Raw genomic sequence first — 27,586 nt, forward strand, 5'->3', positions numbered from 1 at the left:
CAATGTGAACAAATTTTTCTATGTACCTATGACTTTATGTATGAGGCAACACTGCCCTCCAGTGTTAAAAAAATGCAAAACTAGCCAACAAGTGAAGAGGGACAGAGGAAGTCATTTCCTTTCCAGGTTGTACTTTTATTTAAAACGAAGGAGATAGTGACACTACCATGCTCCCATATTGTGTATAGCAGATTAATTGTTTCTTTATTTGAGGGTTTGTTACAGATGGCATATACCAGTGAAAAATGAAAAAAACAAACCTCTGTATGGACAGATTCTGTGTTTGATGTACAGTATTGAAGTATTCATGTTCATATTTAATTGCACACCAATTTGGATCAAGTAACTACATCCACATCTCATGGATCCCCCCAACAAAGTGGACAGACACTTGCATTCCACTCCCGATGAATCACTGTTTAGGAGCGGAGCCAGTAACCAGAAGCCAGGGGGAGCTGGGAGTGCTGGGAGAACTGGGAATACCCCTCCTCCCCCTCGCATCTGTAGTAATTAGGGGAAAAGTAATACAAACTGAAAACAGCAGAGACTCGGAAAGAAAACAAAAGAATGAGGAAACAAAGCAAGTGTTTGATGAGAAGGAGAGAGAGAGGATTTGGCTTTTGGTATGAAACAGAACAAGTCTTGTAAAACGTACAGATGCATAAAAAAGTTCTATCTTTGTAGGCATCTTGTTTGAACGTACTGCGCTGTCAAAGACACTGGGGAATATACGTGACAAACGTACAGTTAATTTTCAACAAGTTTATTAGCAGTGACAAAGATTCTTGAAACGTCACGTTGCATCATCTTCATTAGCACTAGAAATGTAGAGAGCAACAAACAAATGAAATATTAATTCAACCCTTTAACAGTCAAAACATGGCACAAGTTAAAACTTTTTTTGGGGGGGGGGGGGGGGGGGGCAAGAAAGATTTTCACCCATGTTCTTATCCATTTAATATTTCTTACACAGGCACCCAGAACTTAGTGTTAAGTTCTCAATATTGACTTGCATATCATTGAGCAGTTAGATGGAGACAGAGACATGTCCAAACGCAGACACACAGAGACATACACACGCACGCACAGACCTGTCCGAAAGACACAATACATATATCAGGAAATGTATGTCAACACTGAAGGATTTTTGAAGTACAGAATAGAGCAGCAGTGTATTTTTACTATATCTCTAGGACTCTCCCTTGGCTTTACATACTATTTAAGGGGTGGGGCTAAAGGGGTGGAAAGGTTTAGTACAGTGTGCATAATTATATGTAGTTGTTAACTCTAAAACTGATGGGAAATAAGTGCTTTTTGCTGATCAAATAAAGAAAATATGCATCGCCTATAACAAACTTGGCATACGTTTGCTTTCTGTGCATCCCTTTTCAGGGTCTGACCCCTTCGTACTGGAAGCAGAGAGCAGTCTGAGGAGGGGTCAACGTGTCAAAGGTCATGCGGGGAGGGCAAAGGGCAAACTCGGAGCACTCTGTGTGCGAACGAATAGTGACAAGTGTGTAGTGCCCCTATACGAATAACTGTAAACATAGTCTTTGGAGACAGGAAGAAAAACCTAAAAATATATATATATATATCCTAGATGGATTTATTTGAAGTAAACACCATAGGTTTGTCTGACTCACAATTAGGACCAACTGAGGCATAAGGGTTTCTTAGCCAGCTGTGAGGAAGTGGTGGGTACGCACCAGTGTGCGTTTGAGCCGTAAAGACTCAGGTGGGCACGTTACACACAGCTGCTTTGAACTGGCCTGCAGACTGAATTAGGACAGCAGTGGCAGCATTTAGAAACAAGCACACGGCCCAAATCTCGGGCCTAGAAGATCATGCCACAAGTCTAAATAAATAAATAAACGACCAGGCCGACGTAGAGTGTTGGGGGAAGCTTTGAAATGTCTCCATGATGAGATCTGGGGTTTTATAGTTAACCAGCTTCAGAATCATCATCATCATCCTCCTCCTCCTCCACACAGGCATCAGCCACACCATAACAACCAAAACAAATACGGTTAGGGCAACAGAAACGTCACTTTATAACCCGTATATATAACCGGTGTTTTAAAAGAGCGTTTCACCTAGGCAACTCAATACAGAGCAAATGAAGACATTGAAATGTGCGAAAGAGGTGGTGTCAGATGGGGCTGCTTAAAGATGTTTCCGTTTCTCTTCCTTAGTTCTGTATCTCTGAAGCTGGCAGTGATCTATGGCCAGAGCGAGGAGGAGGAAGATGAAGAAGGGCAAGCCATCCACTCCAACGCCTCGTCCGCTTGGACTCGCACTTAAAACCAGGTCCCCCAGGTGGAGAAATAAAGGCTCATTTGAGAGGAGGACGCCCCTTTTCATTTTTGGCAATAACACTGTTGGTACATCGAGTTTACAAGAACACTGTCCTAATTCTACCTGAGTCACTTTTCGATGTTCTATCCTTCCGTTTTTTCAGGGTTATTTTCTTTAAGTGGACTGCCGGTCCATTTTTTTGAAGTTAAAGTTAGTAGCCTATTCATAATTACTATAACTCAATTATGCACTGATATGTAAACATTCAAGATAATACAATTTAAAATAATACATAAAGTGCTACTCATTTTTATGTGTGTGTGTTTGAATCAATTAACTTGTGATGAGATAAAAGATAAAAGGTTAATCTTAAGTCTTTGCTTCCTGACACGGAGAAAGAGAGGATCTAATGAAAAAATGGCCTTCAGGCTACATGAGGGCGGAAAAGCTGAATACTTGCCTCAACTTTAACGAGCACAGAACAAAGCCCGATCAAACGTGAACGTGCGAGTGTGGTGTCGCGGCAAAGAAGGCTAGGTGTCCTGTTCAAGTGTGTAGAGTGGAGCTGCCAGCTCTTCTTCTGAGAGACGTGTCACACTAAACCTTGGCCTGGCCCAAATGGACACCCTGACACCACCACAGCAGGAGCGGTTCCTCTGTGCGCAAATACATCAAGGAGAGAGAGCGTGATTAAGGAAAAGTTCGGAAGAACAAACCAAAAAAAAGATATATATATATATTTAAAAAAAAACTGAGTGAAATGCCTCAAAGAACTAAAAAATACTACTGCGCCCGTTAGCGTGGGAACTTGAAGCAGTTATAACCATGTTCATCTTATTTATTAGTCCTCTGGGAATCTAACGGTTAATATAAAATTGCAAACATAAAACGATATAAGGTCAAAGGTCCAAGGTTAGGCTATAGCTTCTTCTCTGCCATCAGTGTACACAGGCAGCGTGAGTCACAAACAGTTGTCAGGTGGCAGGTCGGTGAAAAGACAACAATAAGACTATTGAACAACAGCGCTCGCAAAAATCTTCCAGAGGACACACACTGATAGCAGTTTGCACACTTAAACGAGAACAGACTCCCAGGTTAAGTGTACCCTATAACCTCTCTCAGGATTCCGATGTCTGTTGTACGCGTTTCGCTGAAAACGAAAACCGTGTGTGGGGAGGAAGGCGTGACCGAACGATTCAAACTAATTCAGAGATTAAGACAATTATCCCAAGGCTACCTTGACTTAAATGGTTTTATGTCCCCTGAAAATTAAATATCCATTTGTTTCCTCTGACCACCAACAACTGCACTCCACCCAATCACTAGAGGGCAGCACTGTTCCGTGCCCACTGTGCAGAGCCCACATGAATTCGGTGTGTGTACAAACACAAAGACCAGACTTCGTCCGCGTGACCGTTTGAATTCACCATGGAAACCGTGGAGGCATCGTGAGGTTGCTTCCCGTTCCACCGCAACCAGCAGGATGAAGCTAGCCGCCCCCACGCCCGACGAGCACTCCAGCGAAATCCGCCGCTCGCCACATGGACAGAGCCGACTCCAAGATCCACAACAGTCCCTTGAATTGTCTTCGGCAAAAAGCGTCCACTACACCGCTTCAGAGAGGAGCTACTGGAACCAGTTCCTCAGTCCCAGTCCTAATGGAGCGAACCCGTTTCACCAAGGCAACTCCTCCTGCGCTCAGTCTCAACCGCTGACCAAGTCCTTGTGTTTTGTTATTGTTGTTTGTTTTTGTTATCCCCCTCCATCTCCAGAGGGGAGGTGTTCTGTGTCGGGACGTCCTGCAGCGGCCGGGCTGCTCGCCCCGCTGAAGGAGTCCCGCGCAGCTGAGGAAGTCCCGCACAGCCTCTGCATCACTCGTCAGGACCGTTCTTAGATTCACTGTAGAGCACTACGCGATTTGGATCTGGGGAGGACGGCGGAAAACACAGGAGTTAGAAAGTGAATGAAGCCGACCGTCGCCGTCTCACTCACTGCATTTCAGACGCAAAGGCGATGGGGTTTATCTAGAACACACAGAGAGAGAGAGAGAGAGGAGAGAGAGAGAGAGAGAGAGAGAGAGAGAGAGAGAGAGAGAGAGAGAGAGAGAGAGAGAGAGAGAGAGAGAGGAGAGAGAGAGAGAGAGAGAGAGAGAGAGAAAATAGACCACGCCCACACTTACCTTGTTTTTGCAAATTCAAAATATATTCCATTTCTGAAAAAGAACAAAACAAAACATTAATACACACACGGTTCGGAGTTGACAAGAAACTCCTGTCCATATGCAGGAATAAGGAGCAAGACTGAGATGAATTTGAAAATCCATCAACACAGCTCTGAACTTGGTGACGTTATTGGTGACTTATTTGTAAAGAGATCATTTATTTGTAATTTCAAGGAGTAAGAACAAAACACCTCGTGAGTTAATATTTGCACAATCTGGAAAGAAACTTCTGCGTTTAAATCAATTAAATGACAAATTAACACTTTTTAAAATTTGATTCAGGCTTCAAGTTACCGTATCTAAAGATAAAGATACTAAAGCCGTACTACTAAGTTAAAGAGAATAAAAAGTGGTCACCTTTAGTGTGATAAACTACAGCAGCTTTTAGATCAAATAAGCCCCAGCTGGCCCTGCGCTCCGAGGCCTTCGACTGGACCTGCTCTCTGGCCAGAGCCGGCTGGGCACAGACAGGGAGGTCCGGCTCAGCTCGGCACCAACATCCTTGGAGGAAGAAGAGCAGAACACCCAGTGCACCAACATCCCCAGCCCCATCGCTCTGGGAGTCCGGTCCAAGATCCGCAGGCCTGGGCCGACGGTTCGGGGGCGGGGCCGGGACACCGCAGACGGGGGCGGGGCTATATGCCTTTGCTCGAGGTCTGAGCGCTAGTCCGTTTGTCCGGCTCGTACGCCTTGGGGAAAGGTGGCTGCTCAAGAGTCTGGGAGGAGACGGAGGGGGCACGCGGTCACGGCGGCGGAACAGCCCCCTTGAACGCTCACCTCCACGGGTTTGTCCTTCAGGGCGGGGTGGCACGCCAAGCCCTCTGGGCCGGCGCTAGGCTCATTGATAAAAGACAACCCCCACTGGTTCTGAAAGATGTCCCCCAGAGATTTCTGATTGGTTGGGGCGGCGGGGGGGTCGGCCTGGCGACCGCTGGGGAGAGAGAGTTGCATATTGGAGGGCGAGTGGGGGTAAACAAACAGGCTAGGCTTCCTGGCTCGGCCGTGGAGGGGGGTGATGCAGTGCTGTTGCCCGGCAGGGGGATGCTCCGTTGTCTGCGCTAGCAGCGGAGGAGGAGGCCAGGCCGGGGATCGAGCTCCCCACCGAGCTGAAATGAGGACCTGGCAGGGGGCAGCCGTTGCCCTCCCCCGTCAGAGGGCCGTTGGTAAAGCTAGCCGAGGTGATGGTCTTCACCGCAGACATGGGGACCTGTGACGGTCTCCCAGGCACCTGGGGAGCTGGGGACAGAGCCTCTCCGCCAGCTAGGGCTGTCTTATTGAGGTCTCCTTCACTTTGCTTGCATAACTGATCTTAGGCACTATTTTAGCGCTACTATTGTCCACGGGAAACACGGGAGGCGGTTTGAACAAAGTCCACGAGTCCTCTTTGGTGGACGTGGACTACCTTCACCTTGCTGGGCTTATCCTCAAATTTCTTGCCGGCCACTTTGCTATCGGAGTTTTTACGCTGAACGTCAGACCCAGGTGGCACGGCAGGGGCTGCGGACACCTCCCGGGCTTTTGCGGGGCCACCAGGATGGCCGTCTGCCTTCAACATGGCCCGGCTGGGATCCGCCCGCGGCCCCGGTGTCCTGTCGACCAGTTCCGAACCTGCAGGGTCCGGATCCGGCTTGCTCGTCTGCTGCATGGCCTTCCCCTGGACGGAAGTGGTCATGTGGTCTGTGGCCTTGCCGTTGCGTTGGGCCCGACGCTTCTTTGGAGTGGTGTAACCGCTTTCGGAGCCGCTGCCATCGGTGTCGGCGCCAAGCTTGCCAGGATATCCGTTGGTAAGGGGAGCCAGAGGCAAAACGCCACTACGCCGTTAGCGAAACCAAACGCCTCCTTTTTGCCCTCATGTGTGATCAACTCTGACGGCCTTTCATTTCTGTAGTCCATGTTGTTTCTGCTAGTGGTACTGCAGTTTCTGTTCCCCTTCAGGGCAGCATTTAAGGACCGTCCAGAAGGTTTCAGCTTCGGGTTGGTTTCTAGTAGGAGTCTGTCACCAATTCTGACTCAAAGAGTAACTGTTTTGGTCAAGGGATGTGGGAATTTCCTCTCCCTCAACTATAGATCCATTTATTTTTCCATTTTCTGTGACAGGGAAAAAATAAAACAAAACAAACTGAGTCAAATGATTAACATAACGATCAAGCCAGTGTCAGCACAAATCTAAACCAATTCTCCACCTCTAGCATTGGAACGGGCCAAGTCTAGTCAATGTTTATGTGAGTGGACTGAATATTTGGACTAGATGTGTGTGATTGCAGAGGGCCAGGGTCATTTGGTTTACTGGCTTGCTTCTAAAGTGCAAATACTGAGAAACACTCACGCTGCTTTAGAGAACTAGAAAACTGGCGAAATAAATACAATTGGACAACACTAAAACAAACAAATTTTTTAATGTAATATTGCGATTTAGCCTTCACAGTGTAAATGCAAAGAAGGACGGCTTTCTTTCTTACTTGAAATGTTGTAATGTTCATGTAAAAACATCTTTGGTAACTAAGCTGACTGTATGGAAATTTCTACAACTTACTTCAAGCATACTACAGCTGTCAACACCCACTTAGAAACTCAAAACTTGAGGGCTAACCACATAAAATCAGACTAACACACTAGACCAACGTGTCTACAGCTGTGCGGGGGTCACATGCACTATTTCAGAGTTATAAAGAAGTAACCGAGGGGCAGTAAAATGGTGTAACGTACCAGTGGTCATTAACTAAGCCGAGACTCTTTCCGACTTCTGAAACCCGAGGCTGGCAGGATCCCGGTTAGTCTCCTCTCACTGCCCCAAGATATTGAAACTTCACCCTATTTTTAAACTGGAGGCATGACGTGTCAAAATGGAGTTCAGTCATATTTGGGGCTGTTCTCCCAGCACCAACACCACCTTCAACACCAGCAGCAGTGACATTACAGACTGGCACTATATGAAGAAGACCTGCTGCTTCAACTAAACATCTCTGTGGTCTAACAAACGTGTGAAGCGCGAGGGGAAAACTTGTACGCTTGTATGAAGAGTGACTTGAAGCGGCTCACGACCCGATTAATTTGTTGTTTGTCCATATATTCATTAATAATTCAGAATTAACCCCATATATTTGGTTTATTCGAGGTTGGAGTAGTGAACTCCAGGTTCTGGGTGGCTGGTGTTGGTCCACACACGACCAAGACAGCGAGGCTCGTTAAACTGCCGTCAGGCGGACACCAGCGAGCCGTCCGAGTGATAACGTACCGTTTATTTCCCCCCCGTAATGGTTTTTTTTTGGACCGGGAGTCCCCAGTGCGGTTTAGAAAACCTCCCCGTCTACGTGTGTATCTCCTGCCCGCGGCGCTCACATCACTGCCGGGGCGGCGGCGCCACAGCAACAGGCCCCGCGGCCCGTTAGCATGCGTGCTAACCGCGGAAAAAAACAACCAGCGCTTCAACCGCGCGCCGTGTCACTCGGCCGGCCGCCACACCGACGAAATATCGAGTCTGCGTGGCTCCGCGGACGGAGTGTGAGGGGATAAAGTGAAAAGTGCAGCCAGAAATAAACTTTGTGTGTTTTTTATTGAGGAGGAGGAGGAGGAGGAAGGGGGGAGAGGGGATCCAACATGGCGGACAGGAAACGGCTGCGGCGCGAGCGCCAACGTTCCACCGGAGCCGGTTCGCGTTGCCGTGGAGGCGGACGAGCGCAGCGCTGCTAGAAACCCGACAAACCCGCACTGACCGGCGGACGACGCCCGCTCGGGAGCCGCGGTCACGCCGTTACCGGCGCGCAGGAACGACTTTGGCGTTTGTCAAAAGAAAAAAAAGAAGCCGGTGGCACAAGGTCAACGTCCACACATGCTAGCAGGCTAGCAGCGAGAGGCTAACAACACGGCGTTAAGTTGACGGAGCGCTAGCTGGGTGGCTAGCCGAGCTAAGCTAGCCGCGCAGCCGAGTCAGCTGGGGGGCTTTGAGCCACCGACCTGTTTTCTTCGTCTGCGTTTCCTCGTCCTGGAAGACACGGCGCCTCCAGTCATTGTTCACCGATGGTTTCGCTCGATCCGGTCCGCTCTCTGCTCCATCACGGGTGTATATTCTGGTCGCCCCTACGGAGGGCCGCTCCTCCATTTAACAGTACCGCGAGTGACAGAATGTGCTCAACTTGGACTCGTACAGAACGGCATAAGTGGAGACCCAATCAGCGCCGCCGCCAGGGGGCGCCAGAGGCCGCTCGGGCCGTGTAGACTATGTAACAGGTTTTGTAATGAGTGATCAAGAACGATAACGTTGCGCGGACAGAACCGAGTCTACTTATCAGCTGAACTGACAAAATAATTCAGAATTGTACTTTTGTACTGTTGGTTATAATTTAGCATCATGCTAAACTCGCAATCGCCTATATCAGCGTGTACATGTAATATAGTACATTATGTTCTCGAAAAGTGCTAAATATTTGTGCCTAATATATGTGTCTATTATTGTTACATAGTTGAGTGGCTTTATTATAATGTATTATAATCATATAACATAGTTATTGGTTATACATTTGTTATAGTTATAAATTACTAACCATTATAAAAATACTCCAGTGCAGTATACATCATGTTTGCTCTAAGAAATATCCAGATTTTTGTACATAAAAATCTAAATTGTTAAAAACATGCTCTTACCCTTGTTTGTTTGTACCCTAGTAACAGGTTTTCTTGCTGATTTAAAGAATTCCCTGTATTGTCTCAAGCTTACCAGAAGAGGGCAGTCGATGCACTCCAGTGTTTGTTTGACCCCAAGTAACTTCATCACAGTACAAAATTCAGTTAAACTAACTTCCTATTCTCCCTGTGACTTAAGTAAATTTAACAACGACAAACTACATGACGTTCTCATCTTGTCAGTCCAGGTATATATCAGAGGTTAGTCACTCATTTTGCACTCATTTTTATGAGTGAATGTATGTTTGGTTTAACTAACCTACAAAACTGACTCGGCTAATGCCAGACCTCTGTCTTTGTAATGCTATTGTACAGGTAGTGGGCCAGCTAGCCTTCAGCAAGACACCCTGCCCTTAAAACGGCTATAGTGACTTCATCTCCAGTGCCTTGTCAACACTCTATATCTGTGGTTCAGTCAGTATCGTTAAATGATCATATATCACTCTTCTGGAATGCATCATGTTTTGTTTCCAAGATGTGCTGCTAATGGGAAAACCACAGATTCATTGTTATGGTTTAGTCCAAACCAGTTATAGCCATTAGATGTATTTTTATTGCTGTGGTCAAATTCATTGATTAATAAATAGCGTGCTTCTTTTATTTTGCAAATAAAGTTTTCTCGGATGTGTGGAGCCTGCTGGCTGTTACCATAGAGATCAACCTCTAATGCATAGCAGACCTCATGACAATTAAACAACTCTTTGTTTGCAAACGCTGATTGAGTCAATATGTCTTCTGAAACGGTGTTCCTGAAACACTTAGGAGCACATAGAGCAAAGTAGATGATGGTAAAGTCTCGACATACATTGAGGTTATGACGTAACATAACAGATGCTAGAGGAGCAGCCAGATCCACGAACAGCAGGTCCAGCGAGTGGAGAGAGAACCTACACAGAACTCCCTGCTTTAAGACCGGCCCAACCCTCCTGTCCCAAAGCACTGCTGCCAGCAACCCAGGCAGAGGAGCAGAGATCGCGGGCCAGGCATGTGCTGACAATGTACCGTTGTATTTTTTCCCACTTTCCTTTTACAAGGTCCTTGAACAGAGGGCACGGGAGCTCCCAGACATTTCCATTACACCATTAAACGCCTGCAGCTCTCCGTACTAAGGGTTTGGGAACCCCCTAAAACTGAGTGATTTGGTGAGAGGAAAACAAACAGAATGATACCGCAAACCCTAACGGTGCAAGTGACCAGTGGGAAACTGATAAATGACATACGCTGTTTTAAATGCACTTTGTTTATTGTTATGAATAAACGTTCCATTTAGAATGTTTCTGTATATGTACATTTATGTACATGGGTGGGTTTTCCCCGTATGATCCTGCTTCCTCCCACAGTCCAAAGACATGCCTGTTAGGATAATCTGTCACTCTAAGTTGCCCGTAGGTGTGATTGTGTGTGTGTGTGTGTGTTTCGCCCCCTGATGATGCTCTATATTTATTTCAGAACTTTAGTTCCTCACTCTACAAGTGCCCTGCATGTGTGAGAATGTCTTCAGGACTGATGGAAAAGCATCATTGGTACTTCATAAAGCTGCTTAACAGAACAGGAAGAGTGTGCAAAGTGGTTATCAAAATATAGGATAGATACTTCAAAGAATGTTTGTTTATTAGAGCATAACATATTTCCGTCCATTGATTTGGCATCTTCCCTGTTTTTTTTTTGTTGTAAAAAATGATAAAAATAATCAGAATAGGTGTGTCCAAATGTTTTACTGGTAGTGTATATATACATACAGTGTAGATATACTTGTGGTTTTGACTGTACAATTATAGAGCAATGGTATGTGATTTAAATCTTAGATCACTTGCAAATGACCTTGCAGTATATATTTGTACTTTGACCCCCGATAAATGGTAGCTGGCTGACACTGAACTGAAATAAGTTACTTGAAGACTGAGCTCTGAGCTGACTTTATAGATGTCTATGTGTGACACACACACACATATATATATATATATATATATATATATATATATATATATATATATATATATATATATATATAATGGATGTGTTACTTAATTTAATAAAACACATATATATATATTATATGTATATATATGTGTTTTATTAAATTAAATAACACATCCTAGATCTCAATTAATAAAAATCTTTGAAATCAGTTGAAAATCTCTCATTTCTACCTGTTGTCTGTTCCATTTGCACAAGAGCAGTTGAAATTGATTCACAACAGTGTTGCTTCCTATCTCAACACGAAGTGTGGATGACTTGGAGCTACATTGTGTTGTTTAAGTGTTCTCTTTTTTTTTTTTGAGCAGTGTATATATATATATATATATATATATATATATATATATATATATATATATATATATATATAATTTTTTTAGTTATTCTCAGTTATCTACTATTACCTCTTGGGTGATCAGCACCATCCACTGGCTGGTTCCTCACAGTGCCTGCGATGTTTGAACATGCCATTTTGTGTTTGTTTTATTTCTTTTTTGGCTCTAACACAAATCCACTTCAGTTGTCTGCCAGCCAAACAAAATACATAAATACCTAACAGATAAAAAAAAACCTAGTTCCAAATGCAGTAAAAATAGGCTGCCTGTGTACTGCACACTTCAAAGTTTGCACTTGAGTCCTTTCCCATTATATTGCACTGGAATGGTTGCCTGCATTTGGTAATCACTGCTTTACTCTTCGGCATGGCAGGGGCAAGGTCAGCAATAAAGTGGAGAACATTTAAATCATGTCACAGTAGTGGACCTCTAATTTTGCTGCATAGCTGACATGTTTAACCACACCTTTAAAGGTAGACGTCTATAAAGTCATCTGAGTCTTCAAGTGACTGCCAAATCGCAACCCCTCATTACTAAGATGTCACTGCAGATTTACAAATCAGGGGGAAAATTTATGACCTGATTTCTCCATCTTTAAAGAAATAGTTTTTCAGTGACGTCCATTGTTCCAAAAAAAAAGGTGTAGATTTATATGCAGCAAAAGATGACTACGGGTATCTACCTGTCTGTCAAAACGACAGGGTTGAGATAGTTTTTCAAGAATTCTTAAGCATTCTGAACATGTAAATGCATTTTGAAGTGTTCTGAACACGTAGGGAAAGAATTTGGATTAGTAAAGCTGTGGCACATAAACACTTTGACCTTTTCTTTATTTTAATATATTATTTTAATTTAGATTTTTGTTTATTAAATTTGAAAATGCCAGGAAGCCGAAAGCAAAGCTTTTAACAAACTTTTGGAAACATACCTGCAGCAGGACCACTGGTCTCCAAAATATATATAAAAAGTAATTTTAAGTATTAGTAATTTAAGCAATAGTTTGTATTGTCAAAGCATTTGTATAGTAAGGTGGTGTCATTTCACAGTATTGCATCTGCAGGCATGGGAACTCAGCAGTAATGTCTCTATTTTCTTGCTAAGAGGGGCTATTCAGTTGAGGTGGACGGCCCTAGGGCATCTTTGAACATTTCACATGGTCATCAGGAGGTCAAGCCAAAGCCGTGTGCACGCCAAGCAGGTCAATCAAGATACATGCCAATGTATTCAAGTAAATCCATTGTGTGGTCACAGGCAATATGTTTTGATGTATTTTGAAGAATATGTAAAAAAAACATTTGTTGCCATTTTAGTCCCGCTGCATGGAAAATGATTGAGTTCCCACGACCCAAGCCTAAATCAAGGTCCCAATTATAGCCTTCTTGACCCTCGGACAGGTCCTCATATGTGTTCACAAGCTCTTTCTTCTCACAGTTCTAGAAAACAAGGTGCTCTGTGGCACCTTAGTCAATTACAGAGGCGTTCTTCTCCTGCTCTCCTGCTCAGACCATGTGACCACCTGATTCCTCAGTCTTCCAGATCCCCAAAATTCCCGGAGTTTGCGCAGACCACAGGATGTGAGCGGTATTGGACGGGTCTGGAGCACACACGCCATATCGTGGTGGAAAAAACAAAACCAGCACCGGGCCTGGATGAGCTGAGAGCGATTACAGTTTACGAGCTGCTTTAGGAACATGCTTGAATTCACCTATCGTTCAACAGCAATGTGATGACGAGGGTGAAGAAGGTTTTGGATTTTTTTTTTTCAATCTAATTTTAAATTACAGAGTGAATGTGAAGTGTCAGTATCCACAGGCCTATATTTAAGCAACCTGCACATTATATTATAATTGCAGAACAGGTAAAGGAAGTGCAATGTTGTAATTCCTACTTAAGCAACTTCATTTTTTCCACTAACAAAAACCAATTTGCTTTTTGTGGCAAAGGTGGAAAACACCTTCAGCGCCCACCAGGATATCTGGCCATCAAAACAAACTACTAAGATGTTCATCACGCATGCTGATATATTGTGTATGATCACTTTATTATGCCCAACTTGTCCTTAGCTGTAGATTATTGTTCATTCTTCAGTCACTTCTACATAGTCAGACATTAATTGATTAGTAGATACTTGTGTTGTTCTCTACACAGTACTATTGTTCCAAATGCTTCAATGCAAAATATGTTTTAAAAGTGCATATATACCGTAAATGCACAGTTTAATAAAAGCATCCAGTTCATGCCTGCCCTTCTGAATAAACCAGACCAATTCAAGAAAACAACTAAGGCTCACACAACATGCACAGGGTGTAAGACTCACACAACACGCACAGGGTGTAATACTCATACAACATGCACAGGGTAAAAACTCATACAACATGCACAGGGTAAAAACTCACACAACACGCACAGGGTAAAGACTCACACAACACGCACAAGGTGTAAGACTCACACAACACGCACAGGGTAAAGACTCACACAACACGCACAGGGTAAAGACATACACAACATGCACAGGGTGTAAGACTCATACAACACACACAGGGTAAAGACTCACACAACATGCACTGGGTGTAAGACTAACACAACATGCACAGGGTGTAAAACTCACACAACATGCACATGGTAAAGACCCACACAACACACACAGGGTGTAAGACTCATACAACACGAACAGGGTGTAAGACTCACACAACATGCACAGGGTAAAGACCCACACCACACACAGGGTGTAAGACTCATACAACACGCACAGGGTAAAGACTCACACAGCACACACAGGGTGTAAGACTCACACAACAGAGTAAAGGCTCCACTACAGACACCTGATTCAAGCTTTAACTAAACTGCTAAACTCGCAGCTCCATTTGCCTTAAAGAAAAAGTCACTGTGTGATGTGTGTTGAATATTTGAGGCACTTGCATTCATGTCTTACATCTAAAGGGTTCAATAGCCCGTCCCCATGTTGTCTGTCCGTTTATTTCTTCTCCAGGCAAAGTTGTACAATGCTCTTAAGCAGGAGTGACTGACGACGTAATGACTGACGACGTAATCAGCCTCTTATTGGCCAGCACTAAAAAGTGGGCGGGGAGGAAGTAATGTGAGGAATGAGCTCTCATCCAGGGTCTAAGTGTTATAGCCCCATCCCCATTTGGCTGATAGAATCTCTGGGCTCAGTGAGACCTTCTGAACCGCTGGGATGGTTGAAGGGCTCCCTGTGACATTATGTCTCATAAAGTAGACCGCACCGCTGAAGGAACAGGAGAGGAACCGCTCTCATATGCTTTAGCTGCAAGATACCTACACAACATTGTGGAATGGAGGAGCTTCTTTTAGAAAAGAAAATCCTATATGATTCATATCTTATTGGAATTTATGCCCATATTTCTTCTTCATTTATAAGTTGTTTAGTTATTTATTAATACAAAAATGAGAATAAAAATTAGCTGACATGATATGTCATACACCTTGAGAACACCGTCAACAACAGCACAAGAACAGGTGTGCTCGTCCCAGACGTGTGCGAGTTGGGGGGTGGGGAGGAGTGATGTAGATTGGGGTGGTGTATATTGGGGTGGTGTATATTGGGGTGGTGTATATTGGGATGGTGTAGATTGGGGTGGTGTAGATTGGAGTGATGTATATTGGGGTGGTATAGATTGGGATGGTGTATATTGGGGTGGTGTAGATTGGGATGGTGTATATTGGGGTGGTATAGATTGGGATGGTGTAGATTGGGGTGGTGTAGATTGGGGTGATGTATATTGGGGTGGTATAGATTGGGATGGTGTATATTGGGGTGGTGTATATTGGGGTGGTATAGATTGGGATGGTGTATATTGGGGTGGTGTATATTGGGGTGGTGTAGATTGGGATGGTGTAGATTCGGGTGGTGTAGATTCGGGTGGTGTATATTGGGGTGGTGTAGATTCGGGTGGTATAGATTAGGTTGGTGTAGATTGAGGTGGTGTAGATTTGGGTGGTATAGATTAGGATCGTGTAGATTGGGGTGGTGTATATTGGGATGGTGTATATTGGGATGGTATAGATTGGGGTGGTGTATATTGGGGTGGTATAGATTGGGGTGGTGTATATTGGGGTGGTGTAGATTGGGGTGGTGTAGATTGGGGTGGTATAGATCGGGGTGGTGTATATTGGGGTGGTATAGATTGGGGTGGTGTATATTGGGGTGGTATAGATCGGGGTGGTGTATATTGGGGTGGTATAGATTGGGGTGATGTATATTGGGGTGGTATAGATTGGGGTGGTATATATTGGGGTGGTATAGATTGGGATGGTATAGATTGGGGTGGTGTAGATTGGGGTGGTGTATATTGGGGTGGTATAGATTGGGGTGGTGTAGATTAGGATGGTGTAGATTGGGGTGGTATAGATCGGGGCGGTGTATATTGGGGTGATATAGATTGGGGTGGTGTATATTGGGGTGGTATAGATTGGGGTGGTGTAGATTAGGATGGTGTAGATTGGGGTGGTATAGATCGGGGCGGTGTATATTGGGGTGGTATAGATTGGGGTGGTGTAGATTGGGGTGGAGTATATTGGGATGGTGTAGATTGGGGTGGTATAGATTGGGATGGTGTATATTGGGATGGTGTATATTGGGGTGGTGTAGATTGGGATGGTATAGATTGGGGTGGTGTATATTGGGGTGGTGTATATTGGGGTGGTGTAGATTGGGGTGGTGTATATTGGGGTGGTGTAGATTGGGATGGTGTAGATTGGGGTGGAGTATATTGGGGTGGTGTAGATTGGGGTGGTGTATATTGGGGTGGTGTAGATTGGGGTGGTGTATATTGGGGTGGAGTATATTGGGGTGGTGTATATTGGGGTGGTGTAGATTGGGGTGGAGTATATTGGGGTGGTGTATATTGGGGTGGTGTAGATTGGGGTGGAGTATATTGGGGTGGTGTAGATTGGGGTGGTGTATATTGGGGTGGTGTATATTGGGGTGGTGTATATTGGGGTGGAGTATATTGGGGTGGAGTATATTGGGGTGGTGTATATTGGGGTGGTGTATATTGGGGTGGTGTAGATTGGGGTGGTGTATATTGGGGTGGAGTATATTGGGGTGGAGTATATTGGGGTGGTGTATATTGGGGTGGTGTAGATTGAGGCGGTGGAGGGAGGATGAGGGGATGAAGACTGAGGGATGAGCCATTCACTGCTACAATTTCAATGACTTTAAAATATTTAGATTATTTTTTCCAGCTTTGAATGACCAAATCTAATAACCACATCAGCACAGTCACTTTAGTTTCATATCAGCACATGGCCAGATGCCATTCAGCCTTTGTGCAGCCCAGAGGTTGCATAGAAGAAGCTTTTGTCCATCCTTGGCATGGTGTAAATGTGTTAAGGAGTGTTGAGCAAAAAATATACAGTATACTTATCTGCTGAAATCATAATTGCAATCGTCATGAATGTCTTCATTTATAAGAACTGTTTTCTGGCTAAAGGTCAAGGATAAAAGAAGATGTCTTTTTCAAGATGAAAACTAGACCATGGCGTCTTTTGGACAAAGAAAATAATGAATAATAGAACATCCAGTTTTCATTGTAAAATACACATACACAAAAGGTTTAACATTAATAGAAAATTGTAGACTTAATAGAAACATTGTAGACTCATTAACACATAAATGGGTCAATCATGATCTATTTCAGCTATAATGTCTCACAACATTGAATGACTCAATTGGCATTATTCATTCATTCATCCATCCATTAATTCATTAATTCATTCATGTAATAACGGTTACTATGGATTAACTGCACTTACATATCAGCAGTGTGTGATGTTTAAGAGGGCTGACTTGGTGAATGAGGGGCTACTGAGACAAATACGATATGCAAAACAGGAGCATTCAAATTCTGCAGCACTTTCATTCATTTCGTTATTAAAATGTTCTCAAAAGCGAATGTTCCACAGAGAAACGACCTTGGGTTTTGTGACAGTGTGAACGTGCGTTCCGTCTTCGGTCTCGCACATGCCGCTCTCTCGAGAAGCCGCTGCAAAGGAGAGGAGGCGTGTCAGGGGCTGGTGATTGATGCCTGCCTTTGCCTGGAGGCCTCTTATAAACACAGAGTACACCTTTGCACACAGGCAACTTGCCCACGTGACGCACGCACTGACTGCCTTTAAAAGCACCTTTCACCTTAGCAGAGCCACAGTGAACTGAACTCTTGGACCGAGTAGGATTCTAGCATGAGGAGGAGCTGAGACCTTGATACGTAGCGCTCAGCAGTGTAGAGTGGACTGCAGCTTATCCGTAGAGTCACACGACTTTGCAAGGACTTTGAAGCCCCGTTTATTGAAAACGTTTTTTTTTTGTCCAACCATGAGCTTGACCAGTGTGGGCACTGAATCTGAGTTTTCAGAGGAAGAGCAGGTTTGTCCTCTGGGTGCAGGAGAGGGAAGTGACAGCGAAGGCCCTTTGACCCCCCCTGCATCAGGGAGACATTCCTGTGCTGGCTCCAGCACGCCCGAGAAGACCCGGCGGCCAAAGAAACGCAGCCGGCCGGCTCGCTCCAAAGCCCGCAGGGTTGCTGCCAACGTGCGCGAGCGCAAGCGAATCCTGGACTACAACCAGGCCTTCCACGCCCTGCGCACGGCTCTCCGGCACGACCCGAGCGGGAAGCGCCTGTCTAAGATCGCCACGCTCCGCCGGGCCATCAACCGCATCTCCGCGCTGTCGGCGATCCTGCAGGCACAGCCGGCGGAGTGCGAGACAGCACTCCCCTGCAGGCATCCAGAGCGCCAGGACAGGCCAAACGAAGAGATGCCTGGGTCCAGGTTCCGGGACCCAGCGGAGGGATATTCCCAGCATCAGCTGGAGCTCCAGGGCACCCGACCACACACCACGCCCCTTGAGATGCGCTTACGCCGGGATAGTCCCACAAACCCTGCAGCCCCGTGTCCACCATCTCCTCACTATAGCCCGGAGTCCCTCAGCACCCAGTCCTTCATGACCCACAGACACTATGCTCACCCTCAGGAAGATCTGAGCTACCTGTGCTATGATGGAGGCCCTGGATATCAGCACGAGTTTAAGGCATCGCGCCATCCAAACTATGTGACCTGCTCCGGCTTTGCTGACACTCCCACCGCCATACCTCTCCACTGGCAGCAGGGTTACCTGCAGTACTCGGGATTCCAGCAGTACCTGAGCACGCGTTGACAACCCGGCACGGCGACACACCCAGTGCCCAAGCTGAACAGGCAGTTGCCAAAATAACAGACTATGCTGTTTCCTTTTAGTTGCTTTTAGTGTTAGTGTAAACCTGAGCTGCTGGGGTTCATGTGCTTGTTGCAAACAGGGCGTTATGTTTGTCTTTATGTGAAGAAGTTCAGGCTGAATGTACTGTATATTACAGCAAATATGTGTAGAAAGTGTACTGTCTTTTAGATTTTGGTTTGAAAGTCCACCTGGTGTTGACTACTGTAAGAAATCATGAACGTATTGGAGAGAGTCGGGAAAAAAAATATGCACAAACTAAATGCATGGTACATTTGAAAGCAACTTCTTTACAGATGTTATTAAACATATACTACAGGAATCTTCTTCCTCCTAAATATGACCATAAAACATGTACATTCCTTTTGCTCTGGACATTTTCCATGAGTTTTGCATATATGACACATGAAAAATAAATGTGTTTTAATATAGAAAATATTTCTGTGAAATGAAAACTAAATGCTTGCAGTGAGATTCGATGGGCACTTTTACAGTGAAACTGATTTAGACATTTCATGTGCTTGCAGGGCACGGGACAGGTATGTTGCAACATGACACTTCGACAAGGATGAGTACACATTTCTGTCATCTCATAACCATTAAGCCTGTGTGAATTCCTCAGCTGAAATAAGATTTGATTTATTGCCAGTCTGTTATGAGTCATTCATATATATATATGTGTGTGTGTATGTGACATATTGTCATGGTCATTAATCTCATTAAAAGCAGCAAATATGAGTTTATACAAAAATACCAACTGTAGTCAGACTTACCTCATAGATTTGCAGTCAAAATAGATGGGAAATTTTTATTGATTTATTAACAAATAGCGTTAATGGTGTTCAGTGTTTGGCTGCATGTGCATGTGTTCTTATGGAGTTACACACTTACACATGCTAGTGTTTACACTAGTGTAAAAGAGCCCCACACTAACGTAAAACAGCCCTACACTGCTAGGTTAGAACTGATCACAGTCTTTTAGATTTGGGCAAGAATGTTTGGAAGAAGTCCTGTCTCCTAGGAGACAGAGTGGACTGTGTTTGATGTCTGCAGAATGGCTTTGGTGGATGGCAGTAAATTTCACGTTATCAAGCTTCTACGGCTGGTTTTTAAGCTCGAAGGAAAGGCCTGATTTACATGCCCAGCGTGTTTAGGCTCATTTCGGATCAAGGGAGCGACGTTTTCTGGAACTTTAGCCGTCAGTAGTCTGATAGGGGATGAGATTATTAACGGCATAATGGCTTTTATGATGCCTGTTCACAGCAATACACGCTCCGTCACAGAAAACAACATGCCCTGAACATTTGGAATCTCAAATGGTTTCGTTTTTTTTTTTGCATTTTTTTGCTAATTCCTGATTACACACATGACCTGAGAGGTGATAACAGTTCTCAGAAATGTCTTTTTAAAAATGAGTTTATGATGCAATTTTTCTCCTCAGAATAGTGGGGTGATGGTGGTATGAAGAGACACACTTTAATTCAGTGTAGCTGTGTTTTTTTGTTTTAAATTTTTTAAAGAGATAACTGTTAGTTTCAAGACACATTTATATAGACTAGAACCGCCGAGATCAACAGCTAACACTATGTAGCACTTTGCTTTGGATATTATATATTTTTGGTGATAATGTTCACATGCAAGTGGTCACATCCTTCTTTTCTCACCCAAAGATGAGACAGGAAGTGAAGTCTTCTGGGGAGAAAAAAGGAAGCAATACAGAAAGACATCTCCTTTAGACTGAGCAGGACGATTACCTCAACAGCCATTTCAAATTTCCATTTCTCTCAGAGTTGTATTTTTTAGGCCGTGATGATAACACTTCAAGAAGTGATAAGACTGTCAACGTTTCTCTCGCTCACACAAACAGATGCACGTACACAGTAGGAAAAAGTAGATTTTCCCTTCCTGTGGCATGCTCAGTATCTCTGCTTGACAAGATGAAAATGATACAGTCCCCAGTAACCTGTGGTGCGTTTTATTTATCCACAGAGAGGTGGGAGGGTTTGACGTGTCGTCAGGCTGCGGTCTGTGGTCGTAGGATGAGCCGCTAGAGAGAGAGAGAGAGAGAGAGAGAGAGAGAGAGAGAGAGAGAGAGAGTAATCTCCAGGACGACAGGCATGAGTCCTCGGGGCCCATAGAGGGAGGAGTTTCCAGTAAGAGGTGATCAGCACCGCCTGGAGTGTAGACCCTCTAGGAGGAAGTGATTCAAGACCTGCTCCTTCACCAAGTCTGGACAGGCTGACTGATGCCAGGGAAATCAGCCTCCACGCCTCCGTCTCCTGTTCCGGATGACAACATGTCTGCTACTGTTCCTAGTGCTCTAAACCAAATGTCTAACTGTCTGGGAGAGTTAACTGTGCCTCTTAATACACTGCAAGTGGTGAGAATGTTTTCATGGTTCGGTCAGGGGTTTCAACAGTCGATGCAATGCTGCATGGTCTACATGGACATAATGGCACCTGTTAGCCCAAATACTCAGTCCAAATATTAGATGTGGTCTATCCTGTTGTTATATGTAGGAGAAAGGTTGGTTCAAGTCAGTGGAATTTTAAATTCACCTGCTCTGTTTTTCATTGTAATTAAACAGACAGGCCACATGGGGGCACCAGTTCACTACTGACCCAATACAAAGTTGAATATTTGGAACCACTGAATATGTTTTGAAAATTGTTAAGGTTTCAGTGTCTAGTGAGGTGTATGGCTGATTAGATGTGTACTGCTGAGATAGTTTCTTTTTTTTTTGGTGACTTAGGTCACCCATTGCTGTAGTGTGTTAAAGGAGTCATTGGTGTCACTCATCATCAGAAAGGCTCAGAATAAAAAAAAAACACACTCTTCAGTGTTTGCAGAACACTGGAGAACAGCATAGATTTGACCCCTGCTGACACAGCGACTGGATATCACACACTGGTTGGGGTCAGGTGACTTTGCAGTGTGTGTGTGTGTGTGTGTGTGTGTGTGTGTGTGTGTGTGTGTGTGTGTGTGTGTGTGTGTGTGTGTGTGTGCATGTGTGTGTGTGGTGCAGATGGGGTTGGCTTCATCACTCATACAACTCCAGTTACGCTCTGCACTCAGCAGAGAGCATGGAGTCAGTGGGGAGCCACTGTATTGCATTCATCTTAACAGACGTCGGTAACCAGCGCGGGTTTGGGGGAAAGCCGGAGGTACATCATCACTGAAGAAGGAGCTTGAGCCAATGTGAAGCCAAATCGTGCAGCCATAAGAAAGATTCATATGTGAAGCTCTGGTCTGCCTCCCGTCTGAGAAACAATGGAAGGAGAAGGAAAATGTGAAGTTGGTAGAGGGCACGGTGTGATGTGTGTGATTCTCTCTGACAATAATTCATGGATGAACAGAGAGGCATAACAAAAAACAAGACTGCTCAAGACTGCAGTGTATCCATAGAGAAATCTGAAATTAACCCCCCTCCCCCATTTACAGATGCTGGGATGAGCAGATTGATGAGAATCAGATCTGCTGGGGTTGCAGACTGAGATGGCGTGTGTGTGTGTGTGTGTGTGTGTGTGTGTGTGTGTGTGTGTGTGTGTGTGTGTGTGTGTGCGTGTGCGTGTGCGTGTGTATGTGTGTGTGTGTGTGTGTGAGAGTCCTCTCTCTGCCTCCCACAAGGTCACCATAGCAATTAGTGTCCTAGGACAGATCAGCAGTTTGTCACGGTCCCCTTGGCAACCCCTCTTGTTTTGGTTGGGTTTGTTTCCTGGTTTCCCCTTTGTGTGCTTTTATTTTGAAATTCCGTACTGTGTCTGGTTTCACGTCCCTCCCCTCTCATCATGATCTTCAGGTGTGTCTCGTTTGCTTCTTGGTTTGTCTGTATATTTTAGTCCTGTGTTTCCTGTGTTTGTTTTATTGGTCGTTATGCTCTGCTTATTCTTCCAGTGATCTGTTCTTGTTTCTGTAGATATCGTCATGCTCTATGTTGTTGTGTTTCTATTAGTGTTTCTTGGTTCACATCAGTTACATCTTTTGGTTTGTCTTCGTTTGATAGGGCGAGTGGTTGTAAGCATTATGAGTTAGAATGTGGTTTGTTTGCTTGCTGTTTCATGTCTGTATTCCTTTATGTCACCCCTGCATTCGTGTTGTCTGTTAGTGACACATGTTCTTGGTTGTTTGTTTCATGTTTGTATGTTTCATGTTTGTTTACTGTTGTTAGTTTGATTCATTAAACCGTTTGACTGTCCAGCCTCGAACACCCTAGTGTTGGTTCTTCTCACATCCACACTCGCACACTGAGACAAACCCTAGATTTATTGCCTTGAGAGAAGAATTTGGGAGGGAAAGGACCTACAAGGTAGGCAGGGTTTCTCCATTTCTCCACTTTCTGGCTGTGGATTTTTCCAGCAGGACCTAGAGGCTTGTTACCCATGTATCTTATCTGAGGTCAGGTTGGTTTTGTTTGTTTGGATTGTCTCACCAATTCAGGTGAGATGAACCGGTTCTCCCTCAGCGTGTGAAAGACTCTGAAAGAGGGGCTTCCACCCAGGTCAACCAGAAATGGTGGCATCTTTCCGTCTTCTTCTCTGACCACCTCACTTCAGCCTGGAAGAAAGATTGGCTCCTTTGAGTGGAGTTGGGACAGCTCCACATCCCTTACAGACAGACAGGCACCATCAAACAATAAATAACAGCAGCATTAATATAGAAGTGAGACAAAGAGACAGTTTGAGCCCCAGATTGATGAGAGTATGAATTAATAACATCCAGTCTAGGGCGTAAAAGCTTGCTACCTAACCCTTGTCCCTGTTGTGTGTATATGAGTGTAGGACAAAGTGTGTGACTGAAAAAAAATCTTTATTTGGACATGGATGAGATTCTCATCTACCACATAGATGAGTTTAGTTTCCTTGACAGAATTTCAAACCCATAAGGCATTGTGAATCAGACTGAATGTTAAGACAAGAATAGAAGCTGAAAGCTCAACTAAATGGGCCGCAGTTCCGATTTCGAACCGCGCTGATTTGAATTCCATCCTTGGTCCAGTCGTCGAGGTTTGTCACCGAGAGCGGTGTGGCGAGGTGTGTCAGATTTCAGTCAGCCTTCACGGCGACACGCACCTAAGCGCATGTTAACCATCGTCAGCTCCGGAATCATCACCTGGCCTTTCTCAGCAGTCTCTTGATTTTTCAAAATCAACTAGCCAGAAAATAAATAAATCCTCACCCTTGTAGTCCAATCCTCCTCTCTATTTCTCTCTCTGTCTCTCTCTCCCTCCTCATTTCTGGTAACTCAGTTGGCTAAATGCACTGGCGTCCTGCCAGGTTCTGCCGTATTGCCCAGGGCTGTGATGCAGGTGGCTGTGATGAGGTGCCATGCTGGGTGACGTGCTCTGGCTCCATGTCGCACTGCTCTCCGACAGGAACCCCGATGCCCGCCACTCTCCTGGGGTCCTCACACGTACTGGTGAGTCGAGTGACCCTGTCACCTGTCACACCATGTTCTCGTTTCTCGATGTGTGGGGAGCTCAGACTTTTTTTAATGACAATGGAGATGCAATGAAGACCGAATTCCATGTGCAATCTGAAACCATCGTTTTCTGCTTTCTCATTGAGAAATCAATGAGACTGCAGCTGACATTTATCACAGAGGCACCTATTTAATGTAAGACTTATTGCATGTGATCATTACATATATGTCTACTCTCCAAAATAGTTGTGGTGATGAAATGTTAGATATTCATTCCACAGGTCCTGAAATATGAATTAATAGAAAGCTGCTACTCTGCACACCTGAGTCAGTAAGGGAGCATATTTACAAGTTAACCACCTTTAATAAAAACAAACCGACTGCTGTACCATACAACCTTGACGGTGTCTTCATCACTTGGCCGTGAAAAAAGCCCTCTAGCACCACGCTGTTAAACGAGGGCAAAGGGTTTATTCAGCTGAGGTTGTTGAACACATGCATGGTAAAACCTGCCCATCAACAAGTTACGTTCTATGTTCTGGTCTGTCACAGTTTGGTGCATTCATTGTGCATTCAATCATTTCCATGCCAAAACTAGGGTGCACAAAAACACATAAACGTGCACATAAAAAACACATAAAAAACACATAAATAATATTATAATTTTAATATTTTGCATGTGCAATTACGCAACTAATTAAGGGCGGGCTCGGGCTAATGGTTTATTGTGCTAATTATCTTATCATAGGTATTACAGGAACCCATGAATGTTTGCGCATTACAAAGTGTAAAATTTGTCTATTAAATTATATTTATAAGTTAGATCAACCCAAATTTTACTTTTAACCTAGATAGGTAGCTAACTCACCTTGCAGCATCGTGCTTTTTCATCTTCTAAAAAAACTGGTAGCCTACTGTCAGTCACAAAATCAGGAGCCATCAGCCAATAGCATTCACTGAAAGAAACGCCCATGAACCTGCCCCCAAAGTGCCAAAAGCGCCCATGACCTGCCCCCAAAGTGCCAAAAATGCCCATGACCCTGCCCCCAAAGTGCCAAAAACACCCTTGTCAAAATTTGGGCAAAAAAGAGAAGAAAATGTGCTTGTCGCACGAGAACTGTCAAAATCAAGAAGGGACAAAAACATTCCAGTATGAAAAAGACAGTTTGTGTGCATGCACTAACACAAACACCCACAAAATGAATCTTTCTGTGCTTGCCACTTTCACAATGATGTTCATGAGGGGAATATTTACGCTTGCAAAATATTTAAATGTGTATGTTTATGTTTTCCACCCTGTGTTTTTGTGCCCCTTGGTTTAGGCACGGAAATACCTCCATACATTGACTGTCCTGGATCTTTTCTATGATCATATTTACCAGTGAGCCAGACATGCAGAGATAACCTTCAGCACGCCACAGTCCCATTTTCCACAGGTCCTCATTTGCATGAGTCATGCTGTCACTTGTGCACATATATCTTCCCGACTTTTACAGTCTCTCTGTATTGATGGGGCAGGGACACCCGTGCCCCGCATCTGGCCAGCAGGTGGTGCTCTTGAGAGCTGTGGAGTACCTGTGCTAACCAAGAGCAAGACATCACGCAAACTGCATTTGGAGTCCCACAGGTGTGTATGGAAACGGTGAAGTCTTCTGTTATGGGTGGGGATGGTAGTGGGGTTTTGGGTCAATGTCATGGGATCACACCAGAGTTTGATTACTCCACACAGACGTTGGGGTCTTACACACACGCGCTTGCTTGCTTTTCTCTTTTGTCTCTACTGCAGGTTGGCTTTCAGTCCAGACTGTAAAGAGAGCGATCATATGTCTCTGAGGTCCATAAAATCAAACATGGAGACTGCTTTGATTGGACATTTGCTTCATAGATCGAAGAACAAAAGCATGCCAGGACCATCCTTAAAATGAAGGATGCTCACAAGACCTGAAACAATGAAACAAGCTAATGAAGATAAATACACTCCAAAGTGTAAAGGGAACCCCACACTCTCTCCATAACTAGAGAGGCAGGCTTGTGTTTCCTCATAAAAGACCGGGGTGTGTTCAAAACAAAGACATAACGCTAAGCTTTCTCTCTGGCTAGCCGAGACAGTGTCTAACAGATAACTAGAGATGAAATATAAACATTAGTTCTCAGGCATGCCGGAGAAAATAAATATTAGTCCCAAAAACACAGAAAGAAAATGACCAAATAACAATGTCATAATGTTAACCTCTGTAACTCCAGTCTTATAATGTAGTTATTCATCTTAGAGCATATTACACAGTAACTGCTCTGAACTGGTCCTACTATACTGAAGCTAGTAGGTATGTAGGTAGCATCAAGTTTGCAGTGCAAGGGGTTAGAGGGAACACCTTCATGAGTTTCTTAATCTCCAGACTCGGAGGAGAGCTAGAAATATCACCCAGCCTCTGACTTCAGAGCATTGATTTGAGTCTTACTTTGCATGGTAATCCTACCTACTCTTTCACTGATTAAATTAAGGCAGCCTAGGCAGGGGATCTGTTTGAAAGCTTTTAGTTAATTTGGCTATTTAGCTTCCTTAGATGTGCACGGCTTTGTGCAGACGGCTGCGCAGACGGCACCTGAGCACATCTGCGCAGACACGCAGCCGAGGTGATGAGGATTCCGTACGTGTGTGTGACAGACTGGGTTTGTTTTAAATACTCCACCCACCATTCCACTCTGTCGCGCTTATGCAAAACCCCAATTTTTCCCCAGGGTTGCTTCTCATTAAGGAAAGCAATCAGAATGTTCATTACCTCAGACCCCAAAGATGGAGAGCTTCAATTTAGGTGGGGAGTCCGCAGCAGAACCGTCTTCTTGCTCTGTCTGTGACCCATGCAGCTTGCCCAATCTGCAGAGCTGTATCCATTTATAATTGCATTCACTCTTCATTCTCCTTTGCCCTTCTGTTCTCTATCTGGTGTAAACCAGGCCTGAGGCCCCACTATCAATTAAAAAGCAGAGGTCTGCAGGAACTCTTGATGATCCAATTAAACAGCGGCATTACATGTGAGAAGCGAAACGCATCCCGTGCAATTAAATTACTCTCTTGACGTCTTTATTCGCTCAGTCACCCACCGACTCGCCCCACCCCCCCCCCCCGCCCTGTGCTCTCCTACGAAAGAGAAACCTCGTCTTACCACGGCTAATCTCTCACATCATACCCCCACCCATCTGCTCCTGGGCTGCTCTGCTGGCGGACTATGACTAAAAAGGAACCCGGGGGTGGGGGGTGTGGTGGTGGTGGTGGGTGGGTGGGGGGGTGCGCTTTGTTTAGCAGTTTGTCAGCTCTGGCTGACGCCTGCACAGGTCTCCCTGCCCTATTGATCGACTATTAAAGGGCAGTGCCTTCAGACTCGCCAGCCACTAAAAGAAGAAAAAAGG

General features: G+C 44.7%; 2 protein-coding genes across 2 annotated transcripts; one reads left to right on the forward strand and one right to left on the reverse strand.

The window, feature by feature from the left end:
• Positions 1-1,108: 1,108 nt before the first annotated feature.
• nufip2 (nuclear FMR1 interacting protein 2) lies at positions 1,109-8,697 on the reverse strand. The gene is given in 13 exon segments (XM_076975935.1): positions 1,109-4,219; positions 4,475-4,507; positions 4,874-4,999; positions 5,002-5,041; positions 5,043-5,141; positions 5,143-5,247; positions 5,249-5,605; positions 5,607-5,797; positions 5,800-5,914; positions 5,916-6,320; positions 6,323-6,517; positions 6,519-6,604; positions 8,471-8,697. Coding segments are annotated over 13 exon segments (1,950 nt in total). The 5' UTR covers positions 8,616-8,697; the 3' UTR covers positions 1,109-4,166.
• A 9,016-nt stretch (positions 8,698-17,713) lies between these two features.
• On the forward strand, positions 17,714-19,289 carry LOC143478147 (class A basic helix-loop-helix protein 9). Its single transcript, XM_076977107.1, has one exon. The coding sequence runs from the start codon at positions 17,864-17,866 to the stop codon at positions 18,701-18,703; it is 840 nt and encodes a 279-aa protein (XP_076833222.1). The 5' UTR covers positions 17,714-17,863; the 3' UTR covers positions 18,704-19,289.
• Positions 19,290-27,586: the final 8,297 nt, after the last annotated feature.

This window comes from Brachyhypopomus gauderio, chromosome 16 (assembly GCF_052324685.1).
Source record: "Brachyhypopomus gauderio isolate BG-103 chromosome 16, BGAUD_0.2, whole genome shotgun sequence".
In the NCBI taxonomy this organism is placed as follows: domain Eukaryota; kingdom Metazoa; phylum Chordata; class Actinopteri; order Gymnotiformes; family Hypopomidae; genus Brachyhypopomus; species Brachyhypopomus gauderio.